Source organism: Sinocyclocheilus anshuiensis, unplaced genomic scaffold (assembly GCF_001515605.1).
Source record: "Sinocyclocheilus anshuiensis isolate Anshui unplaced genomic scaffold, SAMN03320099.WGS_v1.1 scaffold461, whole genome shotgun sequence".
Classification (NCBI taxonomy): Eukaryota; Metazoa; Chordata; class Actinopteri; order Cypriniformes; family Cyprinidae; genus Sinocyclocheilus; species Sinocyclocheilus anshuiensis.
The window spans coordinates 1,500,718-1,525,252 of record NW_015541005.1 but is presented as its reverse complement, the minus strand read 5'-3'; the positions used below and the strand labels follow the sequence as shown (position 1 = coordinate 1,525,252).

Genomic DNA, 24,535 nt, shown 5'->3' with positions numbered 1-24,535 from the left:
CATATATATAAGATATACAACATATTATTTGTGAATCTGGTTGCCCTGTTATGCGCATAAGTGATTATCTTTTGAAATTGTCTGTTGTAAGTTTCATGTCCCTTTGTCTGTGACAGGAGAAACGCGCTCTTTTCTGAAAGTAGTAAAAGGATGCGTCCCTTTTTTGGAATGCAATTTATGCATTAAACGGTCATGGGGTCCGGGTGAGTCTGTCGCTGGAACATTTCCAGATACCATGTTCTTTGTTCTGTTGTTTATTAGCTGGTTTATTTATGCTGAAGCCGGTCAACGTTACACTGCACATCTGGTCCCTGAAAGCCCGTAAAACAAAGATAGTTTGTATCCTAGTTTGAGTTAGGGTTTAAGCAGTTCAGATGCCCCCTAAGGGATAAGGACGAGGCCTTGACCGGAAGCAGGTCCAGACAATTAGGTGCCTTGTTGATCATTGATCTTCTTTACGACCGCAGATAGCTGGGGAAGAGAGTCTTTAGTTTTTCCGGTGGAATGCGGAGATTCAATCGTTCATTTGTGCGATATTCGCAGAAGCCTTACACAGTATTAACAAAAAAGAAAAAGAAAAAAGATGACTAACTTGTAAGACCAGTCTAAGATGTTTATGCAACTGGACCTGGCCAGTTGCATAAACTTAGCCACCATGTTAAGACTGTGTCTTAAGAACTAGTTTGACCAACTAGCAGCTGCCAAGGGGTAATCAGTCTTACTTTTCCAATACGAATAAGACCAATCTACCTTTTCATAACTGAATATAAAAAGTTATGACCAGTCTTGAAGAAAAAAAATTAGATGACTAACTTTTTAAGACTAGTCTAAACAGTTCATGCAACTGGACCTGGTCTTAGATGTTCATTAGCTGGTCTAAGATGGACATTAGCTGGTCTATGATGGACATTGGCTGGTCTAAGATAAGATGACCAGACATGCCACTTCGCGGGGACACGTTCTGCCCAGGATTTCAAAATTGTTTTAAATTGCGAAGTACCGCGAGAGTGATTCGAAAGCAAATACCGTGAGAGCAAGCCTATAAAGAGCAGAGCCGACGGCTCCTTATGCTTTTGAATCACTCTTGCGGTAATTTCATGTCATACAACGATACATCTGTGCAGCACAAACAGCCAAAACCTGGTTATTTTAGGCAACTTAGAAATCCTGGACAGAACGTGTCCCCGGGAAGTGGCACATCTGGTCAACTTAGTCTAAGATGGACATTAGCTGATCTAAGATGGTCGTTAGCTGGTCTTAGATATTCATTAGCTGATCTAAGAAGGTCATTAGCTGGACTAAGATGTCAATAACTTGTCTATCACAAAGGTGTCCACACCTGCTCCTAAAGGACCAATGACCTAGAGAGTTTAGCTTTAATTTGCACCAACACACCTGACTGGAAGTTGTTGGTAAGTAAAGACTTTGATTAGCTGATTCAAGTTTGTTCTAGTACAGTGACTCTCCAGGAGCAGGATTGAACACCCCTAATGACCAGCTAATAACCACATTAGGCTATATAGAAACGAGCCATGTTTCAAAACACAGCTACCAGCTTAGGCTAAAGCTTCTCCTCTACAATAAAACAGCAAATAAGCCTCGGAGGAGCAATCCATACTGTAGTCTTGAGAGACAGGGGTTGAGAAACATGTATGCGGTAAGTTACGTCACATTCTATACTTCTCTTCACAAATAATTTGATGTATGACACAGTCCTGGAGAACGGAGGGCTCCGTGCCAGCAGGCTTCTTTATTTAGTGCTGCTGTCTCAGAGCTTCGGCTTGGCCCATGTGAGGTACAGCTCCCCACTCTAATAATCAACCTGCTCTGGACCTCCAGTCTGTTTGCTTTCCTGTTTTATAGGAGGCCCTGTCAGTTACCATCACCTTACCCAGTCATACAGGATGCTGTGCTGTCAAATGAAAGGAATTCCTGAGGAAACTCTGCTTTTGTGGCTTTTAAGCAAGTCTTGTCGATATCATCTTTATCATTTTTAAAAGGTTCAAACACCGGTAGAGTGTTTGAAAGGGTTCTATAGTGAGAGAGCATGCGGATGTGTGTGTGAGTGAGAAAGAGAGAAGGAACAGCATTTTGATGGCTTTACACAGGCCTGACTCAAGAAGAAGTGTGCAGTTGAAGGAAAGGAGCATTTGGCAGGGTAAACAATATGCACTAATGAGGTAAAACCACAGGAACAGGTGGCGTAAGATTGGCTGAAATATTGTGCGTGTCAAATCTCTGACTGATTCATATTCTCTCTGTCTCCCTGTGCTCAAGTCAGGTTGTATGCGAGTTGCATTCATGGCTGGTTTTGATTGCTGTAGCTGACAACCACATATGCACACATTCTCACACACATTCACACATTTGACAGCACTGAAAGCAGGGGACTTGCTGAGGGGCAGGATAGAGTGCCCTAGAAGGCCTTGTCTGTGTGTCGACCCAACACTTCTCATTGCCTCACATAGGAGTTCTGGTTTCACCTATGACCAGCAGATAGACTCTCACCTAACTGGTCAACTGTAAACCCTAATGAGCTGGTACATTCATTGCCTCAAAGTAATTGTACTGTATATATAACCCTAATGTTCAAAGTAAAAAATTAATTACTCAATATTTAAAGTTAAGTTAAATAAACATGCTTGTGTAGTACAAAATCAAAAATTCTGCAAACTTATTCTTTGAGCTTTTATTTTAAGTATTTCATTTTGAGTGACATCACTGACAGTATTGATAACTTGCAATTCAGTAAGTAAAATGTTGATTGAATAATTGCTTTGACAGATTCACTGAGTTTATTCAGTAAAAGATTAATCAGGCTGATTCAGTACCATGTGAGTTTTTTTGAATGATTCTTTAAAATAGTCATTAAAGGATTACTGATTGAAAATGGACTTGTTATTGAATCAGATTACTCTGGTTGAGCTGTATGTTTTTGATTAGTGTTGGGCGATATGCTCAGTTTTCATATCATCCTATCGTCAGCCTGTGAGATCGCCAATACACAATATTATCGTGCTAGTTTATTTAATTATTTATTTACTTAGTTTCATTGCCGGAAAGTGAACCAACTCCAGTGTAAGGCTAAAAGCAGCCTAATGTTTTTAATATGACTGAATTTGTATTTAACATAATAACAAATTAAAAAAAAACTTCGTAAGTTACTAATTATAATGCTTACATTTCCTCAGTTATTCAAAAAAGCAGCTACAGAAAATGAGCAACGAACATTACATTATCAAAGAACATCATCACAATCTCAGTCTAGCGTGGTAAAAATTAACAATGTGGTTTCTATGATATCTGGAATGGCTTTATAGTATTTATTTAGTATTAAAACAAATGCACAAATGACCAAAATTTCTGCAATTTTGCCTTTTCTTCACTACCTTAAAGTGATAGTTCATCCAAAAATGAAAATTCTGCCATGAATTACTCGCCCTCATGTTTGTTCCAAACTCGTGTAAGACAAATTAAGATATTTTTGATAAAATCTGAGAGCTTTCTGACCCTCCATAGTCAGCAATGCAGCTACCATGTTCAAGGCCCAGAAAGGTAGTAAGGACATTGTTAAAATAGTCAATGTGACATCAGTGGTTCAAACGTAATGTTATGAAGCTATGGGAATACTATTTGTGTGCTCAAGCTGTGCTGTCTTTTGTGCAGAGCTAATAATGGTCCGTGCAGCACAGTTCAAACGAGTAGCGCTCTTCCACTTTTGCTGCATTTAATAACTCTCATGTGCAACAGAAATAGCAGCACTTATCAGTTATGAAATTGTTGTCACTTGTTTTACTGCTACATCTGGCCTGAAATCCAGTGCTGTCACCTTGTGTTGACATTGTGAAACTGCGTAAATTGTATTATGCATGGCAGGCCACATATAATATATATTAATAGACAAGCTGCAGGCCATTTGAAATTTAATTATGAGCCATAATTTGCAGTACTTTGGACACCTCTGATATAGACTCTATTCTACACGATGTCGACTGTCATTCAACCAGAATTGTCCGCACGCTCTCTCAACATTCAGCCAGATCCTCTATGTATACACAGATAGTTTGACCCCAAGAAACCTCAGTGTGTGCTTTCTACTGTAGCTATGAGATCTTAACTGATCCCTGATCTGTTTCATGTACACGCACACGCTCTGCTGACTGCGTGGTGCTCGTGTGACTCACCGCCCCCTTGGCCAGTGTCTGATGCATTACATAGCAGAGCGCTGGACATGTCCCCTTAGAAGTTCACCTTTAATTGCATGCTTTGTGTGGAGGTTTATGTCATGGAGTTGATGCAGGGTGAGCCCTGTCTCCTGTTGCCGTGCCTGTTGTTTCTGCCAGCTTGCATATGCCAGGACTGCTCAGCGAGACAGAAGCGTCAACACCACGCCAAACTTCAATTGTGAGGTCAGGGTGGGTCTCCATGGGTGTACTGCAAGTTTGTACCTATCAACAAATGTTAGACGTGAGTTTTAGATGCCAATGGGCAGCAAAAAAGAAAGTGGAGAGCAGAAAAAAGTGGGGTAGATCTCCTCAGGCTGTTTGGGCTATAAATATCTGACTCTCATTTCTTTGATTAGAAATTTAGGAGGCGTTTTTTCTCTTTTTCCATCCCTCTCCTGCATCACGCTATCATTTAGGGCTGTGCCGAGCATCTGTGATAATCTCTCCGCTAACACAGCATTACAGGGAGCTGAGCGTGTAGCACAGGGCCGTGTCAGATCCTTTAGTCATGAGAAGCAAATGTTGTCTGTTCGGCTCCGTCTGCCAGGCCCATCCAGTGACAATGTTCATTAGTGTACACGGACACACATGCGCTTACTCACTTTAGCTTTAGCAACATGCCGCTCACTCTTCTTCTCTCTGTGTCTCTTATCTCCCCTGTCTCTGGCTCTGTTCCAAAACCTAGTGTGCTGCCTCGCTGCCTTCTGCCTACATGAACAGCTGCCTTCTGAGGAAGCATCCTAACCGAATGGATCCTCATAAGTGACCAATTCAGAACATTCTACATAGGCAGCGTATCAAAATGAACCAAAGACTCAATTCAAAATGTATTTGTTTTCCAACAGTACGGTACATGCATAAATGTACATAGCACAGACAAATATTGAGAATTAAAAAAAAAATTATATTAAATTGAATAATTATTTATTTTATTATTTCATTTTTTATATGAATTTATTTAATGTTATACTACTGTTTTTTGATAGTCACTAATGCTCATCAAGGCTGCATTTGTTGATCAAAAATACAGTTAAAATAGTAAAGTTGTGAAATATTGATTAGTATAAAATTAAAAATATCCGTTTTATATTTTAATATTTTATATAAATAAAACTATATATAATATAAAGCATGTTCTAAATTAATAGTTAATATTTTAATATTTATTTTAATAATTTAATTTAATATTTTCTATAATTTAAAATTCCTGTGATGGCAAAGCTAAATTTTCAGCAGCCATTAGTCCAGACTTCAGTGTCACATGATCCTTCAGAAATCATTACGATATGCTGATTGCTGCTCAAGAAACATTTCTTATTATTATCAAGGTTGAAAACAGTTGTGCTGTTTCATATTTTTGTGAAAACTGTGGTACATTCTTTGATGAATAGAAAGTTCAGAAGAACAGCATTTATTTGAATAGAGTTGTTTTGTAACAACGCTAAAGTCTGTATTTTCACATTAGATCAGTTTAAGGCATCCTTGCTAAATAAAAGTTTTAATCTATTTTTAAAATACTTACTGACCTCAAACTGTAAATATATATATTCACTATTGAATCATTTATAGTAAATTTCTGTAGTAATTTTATACTAAATCTATTTAGAAAATGTATACAAATAGTATAGTTTAACATTCATCTTGCTTAATCTGCCATCTTGGATAAATTTTTTCTCTCATTGTAATGCATTATATTCCATTACTCTCAGTGCATTAAATGAGGTATCTTAAGAGGCAGCATAATTATGCTACCTACCTTTCAGAACAGCCTTTGCGTCACAAGCATGTTTACGATGCCTTAAAGTGCTGCCTAAGGAGACAGCTCACTAGGTTTTGAAACAGATTTTTTTCCATCTCATTCCCGCTGCCTCCTTCCCAGGAGTGACAACAACCTGACTACAGATAATTATGTGTGTGTGAGTGTGGAGGGTGAATGTGAAATTGGGAGTTTTGGTGAGGCCGGGCATCTGATCTCTGTGTGTGAGCAGGTGAGCCCTCTCTGTGGAGCACAGCTCTTAAAGAACAGCTTGAGCCTGCCGCTCCTCCTCTGTTCCCATGCAGGGAGAGCTTTAGCAACATGCCGCGCCATGGCCCTCTCAAAAGGGGGATTGGAAACTTTGAAGGAGTGAAAGTAGGTCAGCAACTTTTTGCTGTGTTCTCCTCAGTCTTTTGATGTGAATTAAGCAAACAAGAAAAAACATTAAATGGTAATAAAGCCATGTATTATTTGTCTTGCCATTTCAGCATAATGGTGACTTGTTTCTGTGTAATGTTAATTGGCTGTTCTCATTTTTTTTAGTGCTAGAGCCCTAAGGTTAAAGAGGTGAGGTGCACTTTAGCCCCAGTATTTGGGAGATGGCACACGAGGAAGGTTTTTCGGCTTCACCTGTACTTTGAAGTTGCGCTGGCTCTCAGCCGCAAGCTAAAACGTTATAGAGGACAGGACGGTGCGGCTGACCCAGTTACTCTTCCCTCCTTCAGCAGTGCGGATCACAGATGGCTCACACTGCCTTATATAAGCACTTTAATTTACTGTTACTAAATGTTTATATTTCTCTGCTCATGCCCTCACATTGAATGCCACAGGGGGCCGTTTGTAGCAGACCTTTGATTCAATTAATTTTATGAGCGATGCAGAGATGTCAGATCGCTGTATTTCACAGACATCAGACGCATTTCCAGATGCGTTTGCAAAGAAGTCTTATAATGTTAATATGTAGAGGCCTTTTTCATCTTTTTTAAATGTCAGGCTATTTTTAATCTTGCATGGTATCGACTGTGTTGATTCTAGTCCAATTAGACTGTGGTAAAGCACCAGGCTGCAGTAAAAAACGTGATTTTAATAGGTTAATTATGAAGTAGGTCTGAAATTGGAGGCTTTACTTTTAGGCATCATAAATACAGTCTCTGAAACCAGTGTAAAATTTGGCCATCATCAGCATCTGTTTAATGGATGCCAGAAGATTTTTCCATGTTTCAAACTCATTGCTGACTTTCTTCGATTAGGACAGTGAATAATACAATATCATACCAGACAGGGATGGACTAGTCTTACGTAGCAACAAGCTAACTTGAAACTATCTTGTAATCCTACAAGCTTCTCATTATAAAAGTAGTTAGACCAGAGATGGTCTTATTATTGGGAGATATGAGGGTCTGTATTACTTACCATTGGAGAAAGCGTAACGGTCAACTTGTATCACATGTGCCTTGATAACCAATCACATTACAGCCTTGACGTCATTGAATTATAGTCAGAGAGTTGTGCGACAATTAATTGCTGTTTACAGATACTATAGAAATGAATGAGACGTGCCATAAGCTGAATCCCACCTGTCGCAAAAAGTCTGTGGCATTTTTTTTTCAATGCAAACTCTAAAAATAGTTCAATCCAAAACGATTGTTTAGTGTAAAACATGTTGAAGATTAGCTGATAGGTTGCCAGTTTAATAAATGATAAGCTGTTTGCTCACAAAAGCTTGTTTATTCAGCGTGGTGAAGCCTCTCCTCCATAGACATCCATTCAAACAAAACGGCCTCTGGTCTCCTCCCTTTTTTTTAAATAAAGAAATGACTACTTTTATTCAGCAAGGATTTATTAAATTGCTAAAAAAAAAAATTGTAATGTTTCACAAGACCTCAAATAAATGTTATTTCAAGCTTTCTACTAATCAAATAAATGTACATTTTAATTAAAATTGTAATAATATTTAATTAATACAATTTTTACTGTAGTTTTAATCAAGTCAATGCTGAAATAAAAAAAAAAATCCTTTTTAAGCTTAAGAAAATTTTTAGATTTTCTAAAAAAACTTTTTAGAAAATTATTATCATTAGAAAATCGACCCCAAGCAGTGGTGTATATCAAATGACTTATTAAATCTGAACTAGTGAATTTAGACTAAATAACAAGTATACAACTAGAAAACACCCTAATTTATATTACTGACTTGAAAACGTAGTGATAAGCAGCAGTATATCTTTTTTTAGATTTACTAACAGCTTGCGCCAGCGCAAACTGTCTTTTGGCGTTAAAATAGTACTGTCAGGAATTACTAAAGACACGCAGTGAAGATTTAGCGCTGAAAAGGTGTGGCGCTGAAAAAATAACACCGTTATTTTTGCAACTGACCTTATCGAATATGCATTGTATGCATCCCTTTCAGACGCAAAATTTATGGGTATTCAAATGAATCACGCTACGTGATTTACCAACGTTTGCGCTCATCAAATTACTGGTATTTATACCGTTAACACCCCCCAAAAAAGCATGTCTTAAACTATTTTGTGCTTGAAATGGCTGCATTTGTTGTTGCTAGGAGGAGCCACTGCAGAGAGCGCGTGGTAGAAGGGAAAGGATTTTTTCCACACCTATTAATTTATTTGGAATGCCAGAAGAACACATTATCTGAATCCGAATATATCCTTACGTTAATTTGCGCTGCGCTTGGTATATTGCATTGGTCATTATAGAAATGAGATGTTGCGTCTGTGTTCTTTAATTTGTGCGTTGTCAGTAAATCACCTGCAGAAATTTCCATGCCCATCGGCGCTGTTTTGGAATTGCGCTCTCTCGCTAATTTGCCGTGTTTAGTAAATCTGGCCCTAAATATTCAGCAGAAAGTTTTCCACGTGGAGTCAAATGTATTCCTGAATCGTTTTTTTAACTTGTTCATTTACGTGAACTCAGAATGAACCACTTCAGTAATCATATTTCACAGTGCTTTACATAATGGTGAATGATAAAAAATGCAAGTTTTTTTGTTCTGTGCTTGAAATCTAAAAATGGCTGCCAAATAGTGAAATTCAATACTGTATATGAACGAGATGATACAGCAGGCAGTACTTAGCATTAGATCAGCACGTCCCAAGATGTTTTAGTCTCAGCGTGTCTCTGACATCAGATCACCCTCAAGTCCTGTCTGATCAGACCAAACGGCTGCTCCGGCACAGATGCTGATTGGTTGAGAGTGAAGCAGACATCCTGTCAGTCAAGCTGATGAGTACACAGAGAGTGGGCAGCCGGTGGAAAATGAGCCACAAAGTCAATAGAGGGCCGGTCAATGGTGACACTTTGGCTGTTTATTCTTGTCCTTACGAAAGTTCACAAAAACTTTTGCCATGGCGACGGAGGGAGTGTGTCTGTGTGTGGCAGAGGAAATCTAATGGTGAACACATGGCTATATTAAGACAGATGTGGCAGGCTGAGCTGTACACAAAGCTGCTCCATCTCTGTTTTCGCCTGATTTGTCTGAACAGTGCAAACTACATTTTCCCATTTTTATTGTCTCGCTTCTTCGGAATTGAGTTTAAAGTCATAATATTTTTTCAATTTGTGTAAACTCCAATAGAAAGAAATACGATTCTCGCACAATACTGTCAAGGAGAGAATTGCGAGTCTCTGCAGCAGTTTCATTCGTTTGCCTTTTCTGTTTAGCCAGAGTCTCCTGACTATGATGATGGGATATAATGAGAGAGATTATTAGCGTCTTTTGTCAAGAGATTTTGAGAAAGCTGTGAAGCAGGAGAGTTACGCAAAAGGCTCTGTTTGCTCTCCGTTTCACTGCATAATTGAGAATCAATTGCGATATTAAAGAGTCTGAGTGGAGTTCTTATGTTCCTATGGAGTTCAGTGTATCAACTTGCTCGCAGATGTTTCTCCTAAAATACCTTAATAGAAATACAAATAGACTCAGACTGTTTATAAAACAGAGCTAAATATATTTGAATAGCACTGCTCACATGACTTGTTCTCGTATGAACTGTGAAGAGAAATTCTTGAATTTATATTGAAATTTTTGATGTGGTATAATGGCAAATATGTACATGGCAGTGCTGGGATCACATCTAAAACACTGGAGGAGACACGTGTGAGATTACCAGGGCCTTTTTCCTCAGAAGAACACTGAGAAGTAAATCTCAATTGAATTCAGTGGCGTTATTGTAAACTAAAACTATCAAAAATAGTTTTTGTTAATTGGTATGAAGCTGAAATAAAATAAGCATTAGATGAAAAAAGAAAGAAAAAATTAGAAATAAAACATTTAACTGAAATAAAACAAGTACTAAATGTACTAAAACTGTAAAGCTAAATAGTAGCATTAAAGTGAACAAAATACCAGCACAAAACAAAATTTCTAAGTTAAGCTAAAATTAAAATGAAAACTGAAAATACAAAAATAAAAGCGAATTAAAAACACTATAATAGTATAAATATAATAATACTAAAATAACAAATGATTTAATATAATTTTTATCTTGGAGAAACAACTGAGGTATTAAAGAGATCACTGTTGTGGTGTTTCTTTCATACAACCTCTTAAAGCTAATATCTGGGTCATGATTTAGCACCTAATATTACTTTGTTGAGAAAAAAATTAAAACAGACCAATGAAAGACAAGTCTACACTGTAAAAATGCTTTTTCAACGGTTAATGAAACAAAGACTATAGGAGTACATGTTACGAGAAAATGCTATTTCAGTTTTTATACTTCAAAATTTCACATTTATTTCAGTGTTACTTGCCCATTCTTTGTAATTGTTTGTGAAATTTACTAGGAATTTCTGAGTGAAAATTTTCTCCGTGTATGATGACTCTTTGCAATTGATGTGACTGTATTTTATTGGATCCTGTCAATTCAAGAACTTCTTTACAAGTGTGTGTATTTGCTAGTTAAAGTCTTTGTAGACATTGTACATTATATTAGTCTGCTGCTGAAGTGGAGCATTTATAGTGTACGTCTGTTCATATGTGAGTGTGTGTGAACAGTTGCATTCGGTGAGCTGCTTGGTTTCAGGTTCAGTAGTTCTGGGTGGTTACGTCACAGCCTCGAGCGTGCCTGATTGACATCTCCCAGGAGTGCTGTTTGTCTGCTGAAGTATAACAAGTGCCAGTTACTCAGTACTGTTTGCTGGCAGCCAATCAAAATGAAATGGGAGCGCTTAACACGGGCTGGTTGCGTTCCCACAGCACCTGCCATGTGACAAAAGAGGGAACAGTGTTTTTCCTCATCCTGTTTGGCTTTTGTTTTGAAGTCCATTAAATATGGCATCTACTTTGGTGGTTTTAATAAGTTAGATGGTGACGTTTGCAGCTGTAGTTTTTCTGCAGTGCAAATGGACACAGCACAAACCACAGGGCAGAACATCCATCCGTTCCAACACTCGGGGCCCTGCACAGTGCACATAATCTGATTTAGTCTAGATGTGTGTGTGTGTGTGTGTGTTCTCTGTCTGCTGAAAAAATGAATGCAAGCTAAGGAAAAATGACAAAGAAAACTGCAGAAGACAATTGATGTAAGGCTGTAATGTTAATTATTTGGCTCCTTTTGGAAGTGATTAAATGCCAATCCCATAATGCAGTGCTACTCTCTTACTCTCTTTCTCTCTCGCACTCGTGAACCCCGCTGCTTAAAGGGAAAGTTCTTCCAAAAATTACAATTCTGTCATTTGCTCACCTTCATTTAGTTCTAAACCTGTATGACTTTCTTTTTTTCCGTGCCACAAAAAAGGAATTGTTTTGAAGAATGTTTACACTGCTTTCTTTAGTACAAGTGGATGGGTTCCAAAAAGGACAAAAAAGCACCATAAATGCATAAAAAGTAATTCATATGACTCATGCACTATATTCCAAGACATTCCAAACAATATAACAGCTTTGTCCGAGTACAGACAAGTGTTGCTATTGTTAACTAATTGAAATAAAGCTGAAATAGAATAAAATATTAGATGAAAAACTTCAATGGAATTTAGACATGTTGGTTTGGCAACTAACTGAAATAAAATAAGATAAGATGAATTACTAAAATGACTAAAACTGAAATAAAATTAATTTCAGCTAAATAGAAGTATAAATACCAAATCAAATAGCTAAAGCGCTTAACAAAATTACTGAAACATACACTAAAATTAGAATGAAAACTGAAAATATTAAAGTAAAAGCTAATTCAAATTAATAATAAGCACTGTAATAGTATGTAAATATTAAAATAACACTGGAACAGACTAAAATTGAAGTCAATACTAACAGAAAATCTTGCTTTACAGCTTTGGTCACCATTCATTTTCGTTGTAAAGAAAAGAGCAGCGTGGACATTCTGCTTAACTTCTGCATTCTGTTTTTTATGTTCCATTTCAAAAGCAAGTCTTTAGAAAGACTTTGAGGTGAGTAAATAATGACAGTATTTGTGTATAACTGCCTGCTGTGCTTCTTAAGTGCAATTGAACACAAATAAAATGAATCATTTACGAAAGCTCCATTGTGTCTGTATTAAAAACAGCAGGAAATTTGGGCGTTGCCATTCTGCCATATAATGCTTTGTATTGAGTCATCAGGTCATTTCAGAGAAAAAGATGCCTGCTCAGTTACATACCCTGCCACATCCGATGATTACCAGCCGTCGTGACACTGACCTCTCTGACCGCCTGTATGATTTGTGGATCATCATCTTCCTGGACAGGCTGCGTCACAGATCATGACATGTAAAGATTGAACAAACAAGTCGAATAGAGTGCAAACACGCAGTTCTTCTCAGAATGACAGCACTTGTAATGTGATTAGTAATCTGATGATGTAAACATAAAGGACTCTGAAGGGAACGTCCTGAGGAATTTTCTGACAGGAGTGGGGCAGTGCCCACAGAGAGAGAGAGAGAGTGAGACTATCTGTGCTCAGAGAAAGTTTATCTGCCTTTGTCAGCTTGCCCCTGTGGGGTTTTGGTGCTTGTTAAAAAGTCCTGACAGAAACACAGCGGCAGTAACAAAAAGACAGTTGTGAATGCAAGCTCAGTGAGCATGTAGATGAACAAACTTGAGCCGTCTGCTATTTTTAAACTCGCACCAAAGAGCGTCTTTTGCCTTTCGTTGCCTCACTCTTCGAACATATCTGTTTCTGTTGAGACAGCAGCTGATCATCCATATGACCTTACTGTGTTTCTTAATTATTGTATGGCGTATAAAACCCCCCAGCTTGGATTAATTGATTGCGCTTGTGATGTTTAAAGTGCAGGCTCAATCTAAGTGTTATTTTAAAGTGCTTCAGGGGGTTTGCTGTAAGAGGAAGCCACTGTGATCATTCATTCATGGGTTAAAAATGTAGACGGTGTTCTGCTTTTCTAGTCTGCCTTATCTTTTCTTCAGTCCCTGTGCCGTAGTTCCCATTGCGTCCTAGTTCCTGTGAGCCACAGAAATGAATATCAAATCAGCCTAAAAACTATTTTTTTGTCCTTGGTTACTGCATTTTGCCTTTTGGAGGTCAAAGTGGTTTACATGATGCTGGAACACAGTCGTTGCCACTTAAAATGTTTTTTTTTTTTTGTCGTGGGTAATGTGGTTAGTAATCTGTGTTTCACTTGTAATGTGAGGTGAACACCTTATTGTCTAAGGCAGGCAGCTGTCAGTCACATGCCCCTAAGGCTGTGAGAGCGTTCTGCAAATCTGGTTTTGAGAAACTCGTGACAGTTATGTAATGAACACTTCATGAAACAGTGGCGTAGACATTACTCAGAGCGCAGCATCATGAGGTTTACAGACCCTCTTCATTATTCCTCCACCCATCTTCTCTATCTTTTCCTCCCTCTCTTTTTTTTTTGCTCAACCATCGAGAAGGAATTTCATTAAATATTCAAAAGAATCTGTTCCAACAGGATCATAAATAATGCTTCTCTCCCAGTTGTGACACGCAAAGTGATGAACCTTTTTATCGCAAGTTTTTCAGACGTGATCTTAAAGAGAATAATCACATCTTTTGTTTGCAGGAGAGCTAATTGTACTTCGGTGAGTGGCGTTTCACCGCGGTGCTGTTTTTTTCTTTCTTTCTCTGTTTCTCTTTCTCCGCCCCCTTCTATCTCTCTCTCTCTCTCTCTGTCACCAGCATGTCAGTATAATTGAATTTCTGCACACGTTCCCCTTTTTCATCAATCACACGTGCTGATAAGGTGGGTTTAGGAGGGACAGTCAGGCAGAGTCCAGAGAGAAAGAGAGGGGGTACTGAAAATAAAAAAAGAGAAGCAGACAGGAGCAAAGGGAGATGAAAGGAGAGAATGAATAAGGAAAGAAAAAGGCACTGAATGAATGGAAAGCAGAGAGAAAGACTGTGATCCTGTGGAGTTGTGTAACTAGTGACGCTGGTGCTGCAGTGCAGTGCTCTGTCTCTGGGTATGTTCACCTGAAAGTGCCCAGCAAAGTGGATTCGCAAGGAATTTAGTGAGTTTCCAAATCATAGGAAGGGTAAATGTTCAGTCTGCAGGGCATTCGCTTCACAGGAATTGGAGAATTTACCAACCAGTCATTGCTTACCACATGATTACACTGATTTAGGTTAAAATAAACACAGTGAAAAGGAGCTCATGCTTCATTTTTTTTTTAGCTTGATTCATTTTTATTCAGCTTTCACTCTCTGAGAAGCCCAAAATGAAGCTAAATCTCATTTAAACTTCCAGTATCACCCACATCATTTCAGTATAAAAACAACTGAAATCAATGTGGAAAATCTCTATAATGATAGAAAAATAAATGTGTGTGCTTGACTTTTTGTGTTCTTAAGCACACCACAGATGTTTTTTTGTTTTGTTTTTTTGTGATGAGCATCAGTGTACCATACTGCCAGTGAAATGTCTCTGTTTTAATTTATTAAATGTGGAAAAGTTATGGGGCCTCAAGATTTAAGACAAGACAAAATAAGCATTAAAATGAGCTAAAACAACAACAAATATAAAATATATTGAGTTTAATTCATTTTAAAATATTGAATAATATATATGTATATATTGATCTTGATATATGTAGCATGATTTTATTTGTAAACCTGGATAAGTAAATTAAATTAATGTAAATTAAAATTTTATAACTCTGAAAAAAAAAAAACTTAATACTTATCCAGTGAATCACAAATAACTGGAAAAGTCATGGGGCCTTTGCATATTGATGAGGGCCTTGGAGTCAAAAAGCTTGAGAACAACTGTAATACTGCATTTTTATTAAAATACTGTATTATTCTCCATCTTTCTAAATAGTTTCATGGTTTCCACTGTTATGGAAAACCTCACAATTCAATTAATTTTAAAATAAGGATTTTCAGACCTTTAAAAGTTGAAAAAGATCTGAAATGAATGAAAGGAATTAACGGTCATAGAACTTTATACTGAATGCAAAATCCTCCACCGAGCAGAATTTAAATCTCTAGCCTTTATCTAAGTATAAGAATATTTATGTACAGTAAGTACTGTATTTTCATGCATGTATTGGGATTTTACATGCAGTACACACAAAAAGCCAACCAGAAATCTTTATAAATGGATTCTAAAATTACTTATGCAGTATATAATTGGCAGAACAAGTCATGGGAATTATTTTTTGTCAAAAACGACGGAAACCCCGCAGTTTCATATTTGGGACAGAGTTTCTTCAGCACAGGACAGATGGTGAAGTTCAGTTTTGTCTCTTTGGCTACAGTACTGCTGTGTGTATATCAGCCTTGCTCTTTTTCTCTCTCTTTCTTCCTCTGGCTCCACTCATTTGCTTTATTCACTAAGAGCTCTGTGGCACACTAAAATGAGCTCATGAAGCAGCTCTTGAGACCGAGCCTTTGAAAAACGGTGCAAAAAATTGGCCTTAACAGCAACACCATTATGCTACTTGGTGGCGTACCACTCCATCAAAAGCAAATTGACAATTTATAGAGTTTACAAAGACACAATTTAACGAAGTGGAGCCGGGCTGGGCGCTGTGATTGCGTTAGTGCTGTGTGGCTCTTCTGTGTTGTCTTATTAGACTAACTGTGCCGTGTTTGCTCCGCTGCTGGGAATGACATGAGCTGTGGGGATAACGCCGGCCACCCCTGAGGCGGCCCTCTGAAGCACTTCAGATTATCCACACGCTCACTCACATACAAAATGGCATACTTACTGTAGATTATGTACATGCGCACTCATTGCTCGCTCAGCTGACGATGCCAACCTATATTGGCGGATCAGACTGGAGGTATAATCAGGCTAACAGGCATGATGGTCCATCAAACAGGGCTTTAGAGAAATTGTGGCCACTTGATCTTGCCGCTAGATGCTCTGATTTGAATATCTTAGTGATTGTTTCTGAACAGAAAGAGATCTAAATGCCTCTAATGTGTCTGAGAGCTGCCAAAAGAGCACCTCAGATGCTCTTAGCGGTTATTGATGTGATTCATTGCATTTGGTTTTCTCAGCAATAACACATTCGGTCTGTCAAGTTTGTTGGATGCTTTTGGATTTAAAACAGTGCGAGTACACAAGGAAAATTAAGTGTTTTTGATGTGGTGCTGTGAAGCTTGGAGCTCACAATTAAGATTTGTTTCCATCACAATTAGAAAAAAACACTAGTATAAGGCCTTAAGAGATGAAAGATGTGCAGGATGATTGATGTCAAACCCCAATATCACCTACAATAAAGGAGTTCGACAGAGAACATCAGAAGGTCTTAAGATCTTAAAGGGGTCATATGATGTTGCTAAAAAGAACATTATTTTGTGTATTTGGTGTAATGAAATGTGTTTATGCGGTTTAAGGTTAAAAAAACACATTATTTTCCACATACTGTACATTATTGTTTTTCCTCTATGCCCCGCCTTTCTGAAACGCGTCGATTTTTACAAAGCTCATCGGTCATCAGCTATTCAGTGCGTTGTGATTGGTCGAATACCTCAAGTGTGTGATGGAAATGTTACGCCCCTTGCCATATTGTGATGCCCTGTCCGGCCAGAGCGACGAAACAAAAACATGAGAACCCATTATAAACGAGGCATTTTTTGCATCCAGTGGGGACATAACTGAGCAAACAATATAGCTTTATCGCCTCAGGCTGGTAATGGCATCCTGTTATATGAAGAAAATGGCATTGAGAAAACTCAGCAGCAGGCAGGGATGATGCAGATCCTCAGGAAAGCGGGTGGGAAATTAGAAACTAGTATTGCTACGCTCCAGTCAAATGCACACAAATCTTCTTTTCACACCCCTGAAGCTGATTACACATGCCTTTCATGTCACACTCGGTGCTTGGCTGTGAAATTACATTTAGGCAACAATGCAAAATCTTTATAAATGTACTTTATGAATCATTATTTTCATGCTGCAGTTGTGGCTATAATGTATATTAAAATTATACAATTATATTATGCTAAATATAATATAATTATTTTATTTTATTTTTTTATTTTTAATCTGCAAATGAAAATACTTCCAAATGAAGCCAAAGCAGAATCATTGTTTTAAATGAATCGATTAACTAAATGATTCAGTGAGTAATTTATAAAGACAGTCACTTATTTCATTTCCAAATGAATCAGTGATTTTGAACAAATCATTCAAATGAATGATTCAGTGACAAACTCAAAAAGATGTAATGATATAACCAGCAGAAAGAGTCATTGAAAAATCCCTTTAACTAATGAACAGTGACAGTGTTTCTGGAACACATATATAATATAATATAATATAATATAATATAATATAATATAAGAATCATTGTTTTAAATGAATCGATTAACTAAATGATTCAGTGAGTAATTTATAAAGACAGTCACTTATTTCATTTCCAAATGAATCAGTGATTTTGAACAAATCATTCAAATGAATGATTCAGTGACAAACTCAAAAAGATGTAATGATATAACCAGCAGAAAGAGTCATTGAAAAATCCCTTTAACTAATGAACAGTGACAGTGTTTCTGGAACACATATATAATATAATATAATATAATATAATATAATATAATATAATATAATATAATATGTTTCACATCAAACAATCAAATAGATTTGTACACATCAAACTGTGCTGATGTATAAAATTTTAGCTTAATTACCAAATCAACCTTCCATCGGACTCTTTTATTTCTTTTTCTTGCTCTCACTTTGTAATTATTGGTTTCATCCTTGTTGCAGAAAGAGAACACATTGTTTTTAACATGAAACAATTACCTCCTCCCTCTCTTTTCATCATATCCTGAATTCATCTGCAGAATGAGGTCAACGAGTGCTCACTCCACACAATCTACATGTTCACCCCACGCACACAGCGCCCAGTAGACCGATTATTACGAGGGTCATATTTTCTTAACCCTGCACTTCAAGAGTTGATGGACAACTGTGGGGAGCAGGCAGCACAAGCTGATTAATCTTTATGCCATTATTCCATACATGTAATATAATCGGCTCCATTTTTGTAGACATCTGAATGAAAAGAAATTGCCACTCAAAACTGTGCTACTTTAAGATAACGTCAACCTTTGAGGAATAATTAAAATCTTTCCAAGGTGAGGCAGTGAAAATAAATTAGGACTGTCTTGTCATCCATCCATCACTTAAGTAAATGTGTCTAGTCTCACAGGGGCCACTTCACATAACAGTGCCACTATTACACAACAATATTTCATTGCAAAAACCATTGTTTTATCAAGTTTAATGGTAACACTTTAGAATAGGGAACACATTCACTATTAACTAAGAGTTTTCCCTGAACAAACTGCTAATTTGCTGCTTATTAATAATTAGTAAAGTAGTTGTTAAGTTTAGGTATGGGTCTTTGGTTTTGAGACTTTAGTGTTTGCAACTTTACAGATCTTCTTTATGCACCAAGAGCTTGTAACACTCCAAAGAGAAAGGAAAAATTGAAATCGCATCATATGACCCCTTTAAGGGATCCAAAATATGGTCATGCAGAATAAGGCATTAATATGTGTAGTAACACTTAAAGCCTTTATGTAAAATGCATTATAAAAGGTTATTAAAGGGTATAATGCATTAGAATTATTCATAATGTGTGATGTAATACATTATATCTTGTCATAAATAATTATAACCAAATTTAAAATGCATAGTGAAACAATGAATTGATAAGTGTTATAATGTATAACTGTGGTTACATTTAATCAAGGCGTAATTCATGCATTAAAACTACTTTTATAATGCATCATACATAAAGGCTTTAAGTAAAGTGTTATCACATACTGTATATATATATATATATAGTCTTTGACTATGGATTACTTAAAATATGTTATGTGTAATTTCCTTTTTTGTTGAAAAAGACTATTTCCATATGAATGTATAATTTATTTAATACAGGATTTGATTCTACATTAATTCCTACATTGTTCTTATAAGGATTGAAAAAGTGAAATGATAGAAATAACAACAAAATTAACAAGAATTCGAATTATACTACTACTACTATTTTTATTATTACAAAAAAAATAATCACTTAATTTTTTTTTTAATGATAATAATATTAATAGTTCTGTTTATAGTACCAGTCAAAAGTTTGGATCTCAAAATGGATGAAAATTTCTCATGAGTCAAAAGACCAAATGATCCAAATATTTCCATCCAAAGAATGTGACATTTTATTAAATCTTGCAGAAAAACTGGACACAGGTGCAGAAAAAGCTGTCATTACCAGCCCACCGACTGACTAATAAACACTTATTGCAAAGACCACTCAATCAAGCGTCTCCAGCGTGAACCCTGTGTTTCATTAACTATCCGTCACATAAACAGAAGATAATCACTGCGGCTATCAGAAGCAGCTTTAATGAATGTCTTATATTGGGCTGGCACTGAATGAAAAGATCAAGAAGGCCAACTAAAATCTGATATGGTGTTTGAAGATACTGATGTGGGTGAGTGTCGTCTGGGAGGCCAGATGGTTGGTCATGGAAAGGTGGCATAACGGTTTTGGTCAAAGAAAATTTGTGTTCGTTTGTGCCGTGGATGCGTGTGTGAAGTGTTATCCACAGTTATCTTGTGTTTACTTTGCAGCACCAGTGTCTATTTAGTTTCCCCGGTGTGTGAAATTGGCAATGTCAAACCAAGCGTCCCAAAAATAGCAAAACAACTAAGTGAAACATTTCTCCTCCCAACATATGCAGACTCACAACATGTTGTTTCCTACAGGCATCTTTCACACATGCACACAAAGACAGATGCCTGATCTTACATCTGTATTCAGTCATGGGCTACCTTTCATTTACCATTTATAAGGCTGCAGTAATTGGTTTGACATTGAAATGGTGAAGGGAAAAATAGCATTCACATGATTGAGAAGGTTAATGAAAGCACGCTGCGTTCCTTACACAGGCTTCCGATCCTCTCATTCATAAAATGAGTGAAAAGTTTGAACTCAGAATATGAATCAAAAAACGATTGTGTCCTTTGTGCCTCAGAGGGCCAGTTAAAGCTGTGGAATTGTGGGATGCTGGAGGGAATAGTTCTAAAGGCACATTGGATTGAATTTGCTCAGCCAGAAAGAACTGGCTCGGTGCATCATTATGATTAGACAATGAGTTCATCAAGGCCAGAGCTGCATATATCAGATGGATCTCAAAGGAGTTAAAGAACCAGAAAAGCTCTTCTCTTTCCTTTTTGTCTCGTTACATTTTAATAAAGAACCTTATTAACTTTTGTTAACTCTGTCAGTCTGTAATATTGAGTTCAGAGCTCTCAAAATATTTCAATGGTTTCTCTATTCCGTCTGTTCTGTATTATGAATTATTTCATTTTAACTGATGTTGTGTTTTTAATTTGAATTTTATTACTGAAGCACTAATATTAAAATTCTACCTAACACAATGAGATAATTATTTCCATGTTATGGCCAATAAACAATAAAATTCAATTCTGTACTATTCTCAATAGATTGTAAATAAAACACTAAAATAACTTGTTTTAAATGCTTCAAGTGAATTTAGGCCTCACAAAATTATAATGTACACTACGAAAAATGGATATTCATTTTGAGATTAAATGATTAAAAATTATTGCATTCATAAATTATTAATATTATTATGATCAAATAATTTTTTATGTTTTTATGTTTTTAAAGATTCATTGTAAGTGAGCGTTAGATGACAGCAAAGGTAAACTATATACAGTATATAAATGTATAGGCCGATAACTAAAATGGTACCAATATATTGTGCATCCCTAATTTCGACAGCTGAAAACTTATATGTGACACTGGACCACAAAACCAGTCATAAGGGTAAATTTTTCGAAATTGAGATTTATACATCTTCTGAAACCTGAATAATTAAGCTTTCCATTGATGCATGGTTTGTTAAGATAGGACAATATTTGGCCGCGATACAACTATTTGAAAATCTGGAATCTGAGGGTGCAAAAAAATCAAAATATTGAGAAAATCACCTTTAAATTTGTCCAAATGAAGTCCAAATGGCAATGCATATTACCAATCAAAAATTAAGTTTTGATATATTTATGGTAGGAAATGTACAAAATATCTTCATGGAACATGATCTTTACTTAATTTCCTAATGATTTTTGGCATAAAAGAAAAATCGATAATTTTGACTTGTACAATGTATTTTTGGCTATTGTTACAAATATACCTGTGCTACTTAAGACTGGTTTTGTGGTCCAGGGTCACATATTTGTTAGATGTTATATGCTATATATGTTGTGACAGTTCTTTTTATCTTTCTTTGTTCAACAGGATGTAAAATCTACATTCTTCCAGTTCGGGGCCTCCATCCAGCAGGAGGCGCTGCTCATGCTCAACATCATGGAAGAGTATGACTGGCACATCTTCTCCATAGTGACCAGCAAGTTCCCAGGCTACCAGGATTTCATTGCCATCCTGAAGACCACAGTCGACAACAGCTTTGTCGGTTGGGACCTCCAGCACACCATCACCCTGGACGCCGTAGACGGGGACTCCAGGACCCAGATCCAGCTGAAGAAGGTGCAGTCTCCAGTCATCCTCTTGTACTGCTCCAAGGACGAGGCGGCTTACATCTTGGAGGAGGCCCGATCACTGGGTCTGACCGGTTTCGGCTACATCTGGATCGTGCCCAGCTTGACCACGGGCAACCCAGACATCACTCCAGATTCGTTCCCCTCTGGAATGATCTCTGTATCCTACGATGACTGGGACTATCCTCTTGAGGCACGGGTTCGAGATGGGTTTGGGATTATAACCACGGCAGCTGCAGCCATGTTGGAAGAGTTTGGGGACATCCCGGAGGCCAAAACCAGCTGCTATGGCCAAATGGAGAAAACCAAGCTGCCACCCAGCGCATTGCACAAGTGAGTGAAGGATGAGAGCTGGGTTATTATTTGTGTGTCTGTGGTATGTTATTGTTTTCTGTCAACAGCCTGTCCATCCAGTTCCTGCACTTAAAAAAGTGGAAACAAGAAGGCTATTTATGTGGGAAACCACAGTTTTTGATCAGTCAAGTGGAAAAAGGAAAAGGTGGAAAAAACAACCGAAGAGGTCTCTGTTAGAGACGTAGGGCATAGAGGTGGGCGATATACCAGTTTACCTGGTAGAAATTTGTCAACCGGTAGAGATTTGTGCTACTTGGTCATGAAAACTTAACGTTTGCATGCGTTTTTAAGCATTGCAGTTAAAAAACAAGTGATTTTAAGCCGTTGAAACACAATCAGCAGCAAAAGACAACTCATTTCACTATATGCATGCACTGTCTGAGAAACTGTTTCTGAGCATGAAGACGATGCTCATAGAGCGCTGGAGTGTTGAACGGAATTATTTTTGCTGCTTTATAGGCCTTGAATGCTTAAATACACACACTTGTATGTGTCAAAATGCTGTCTTTGCAAGTATTCTCATAAACACAGTAATTTAGGTCTTAAGTGAAAACAAGCGGCTCAGAAAGAAAACACATGTGTAACAGTATATTGGATCTGGGTAGCTCTTAAAGTGATAGCAGTTTAATAATCCTGCTGTCTTCCATTCATGTTAATCAAACAGCAAAAGAGAGAAAATCTCTCACTGCTCTTAACTAAATCACTTTTGTAACTTTAATAAGAAAAAAATATATATATTTAATTTACACAGTGAAAAATATGCAGTGTTTTTATACATTTGATTACTTTATACAATGTATGTAGCATTTTTATTTGTTTGTTTTACTGTAGTTTTTTGTATTATTGTATTATTGCATGTAATTAGTTTCTTATTCTTATTTAATTGCTGACTGTTCACTTGTCTTCAGTGAGCTTGGGGTTTTTTTTTTTGTTTTTTTTTAAATTTAGGCTAATATTAGAGTATTATTACTAGTATTATTTTTGTGATATTGACACTGGTGATAAGAATTATGACATTTCTATGGTATCAAAAATTTTGATATCATAAAGGCCTCATTTAAAGCAAAATTAAATATATCGTGATACATATCGTTAATGTGAAATAAAATTATGATATAAGATATAAGATTTTGGTCATATCGCCCACCCCTAGTAGGGCATTTGCAAAAGTAAGTCTCAGCTTTCTAATGTTAGACCTACTATGTCTCCCGGCAGGTCATTAAATTCCAAGTGGTCTCCAAAGATTCCAAACAATGTTTAATTAATACAATTTTAATTAAGACATCACTATAGAGTTATAAAAATATAATGCCAATATCATACACTCTAAGAAGAACAAACAAGAAAAAGGTACAAAAGGGGTAGTAACTTTTCAAAAAGTACACCTTTGTACCCTGTTTACCCCTAATCGGTCTATATTCGTACCTTAAAGGTACATATTACTAGTGTTGGGCAGTAACGCATTACTTAGTAACGCGTTACTGTAATTTGATTACTTTTTTAGTAACGGAGTAATTTAAAGGGTTAGTTCGCCCCAAAATGAAAATTATGCTGTTTTACTCACCCCCGAAGCATCCTAGGGAATGCAGTGTTTTATAATCTAGAGATTGTAAAAAGGATGTAGCACACGCACTGTCAAGTCAAGTGCCAGTGGATTAGAGACCTGCTCCTGCGAGACCCGACGAGAGTGCGGCGCGTGACAAGACTTGATAGGTGAGTGCAGAGACTCGTGTGTGTGCGGGATGCGGGAGAATAAAATGATTCACGGGACTCCCGCAAAATAGAAATATCTAAACATAAAATATCTAAAACAAATAAATTGTTATTCATCTATTGCACAAAAGCAACATGAACTAATATAAAATATAAACGATTAACAGGTGCAAGCGTATGCAGAGTTTCTATTTAGGCTATAACATGTGTTTGCAGTGTTGAGCAATGCAGTGCTGAAATTTGCGTGCTCATGAATCCTCTCATTATAACACAAAATGTAGACATTATGAAAGATTCATTATGCATATATTTATTGTGTTATAACAGAGATTTGTGAGATTGCGATAAACTGAGATGTCTTTTAGAGATTATAAATGCAGCGCTCTTTGCTGGCATTCTGCCATGCCAAAACATAGTTAAAAATAACAGTGTTCTGTGAATGTTGATGCTTTAATAACAAATATGTATCAGGAGCGTGTATGCTGGGATTTCATAAATTT

The 24,535-nt window shown here is 36.9% G+C and overlaps 1 protein-coding gene across 1 annotated transcript in view; it reads left to right on the top strand.

The window, feature by feature from the left end:
• The window catches only part of grin2aa (glutamate receptor, ionotropic, N-methyl D-aspartate 2A, a), a 160,708-nt gene that overhangs the window by 68,913 nt on the left and 67,260 nt on the right, over positions 1-24,535 (top strand). The window contains exon 3 of the mRNA XM_016488523.1: positions 21,709-22,301. Within this exon, the coding sequence (XP_016344009.1) occupies positions 21,709-22,301 (593 nt within the window). The remainder of the gene's footprint in view (positions 1-21,708; positions 22,302-24,535) is intronic.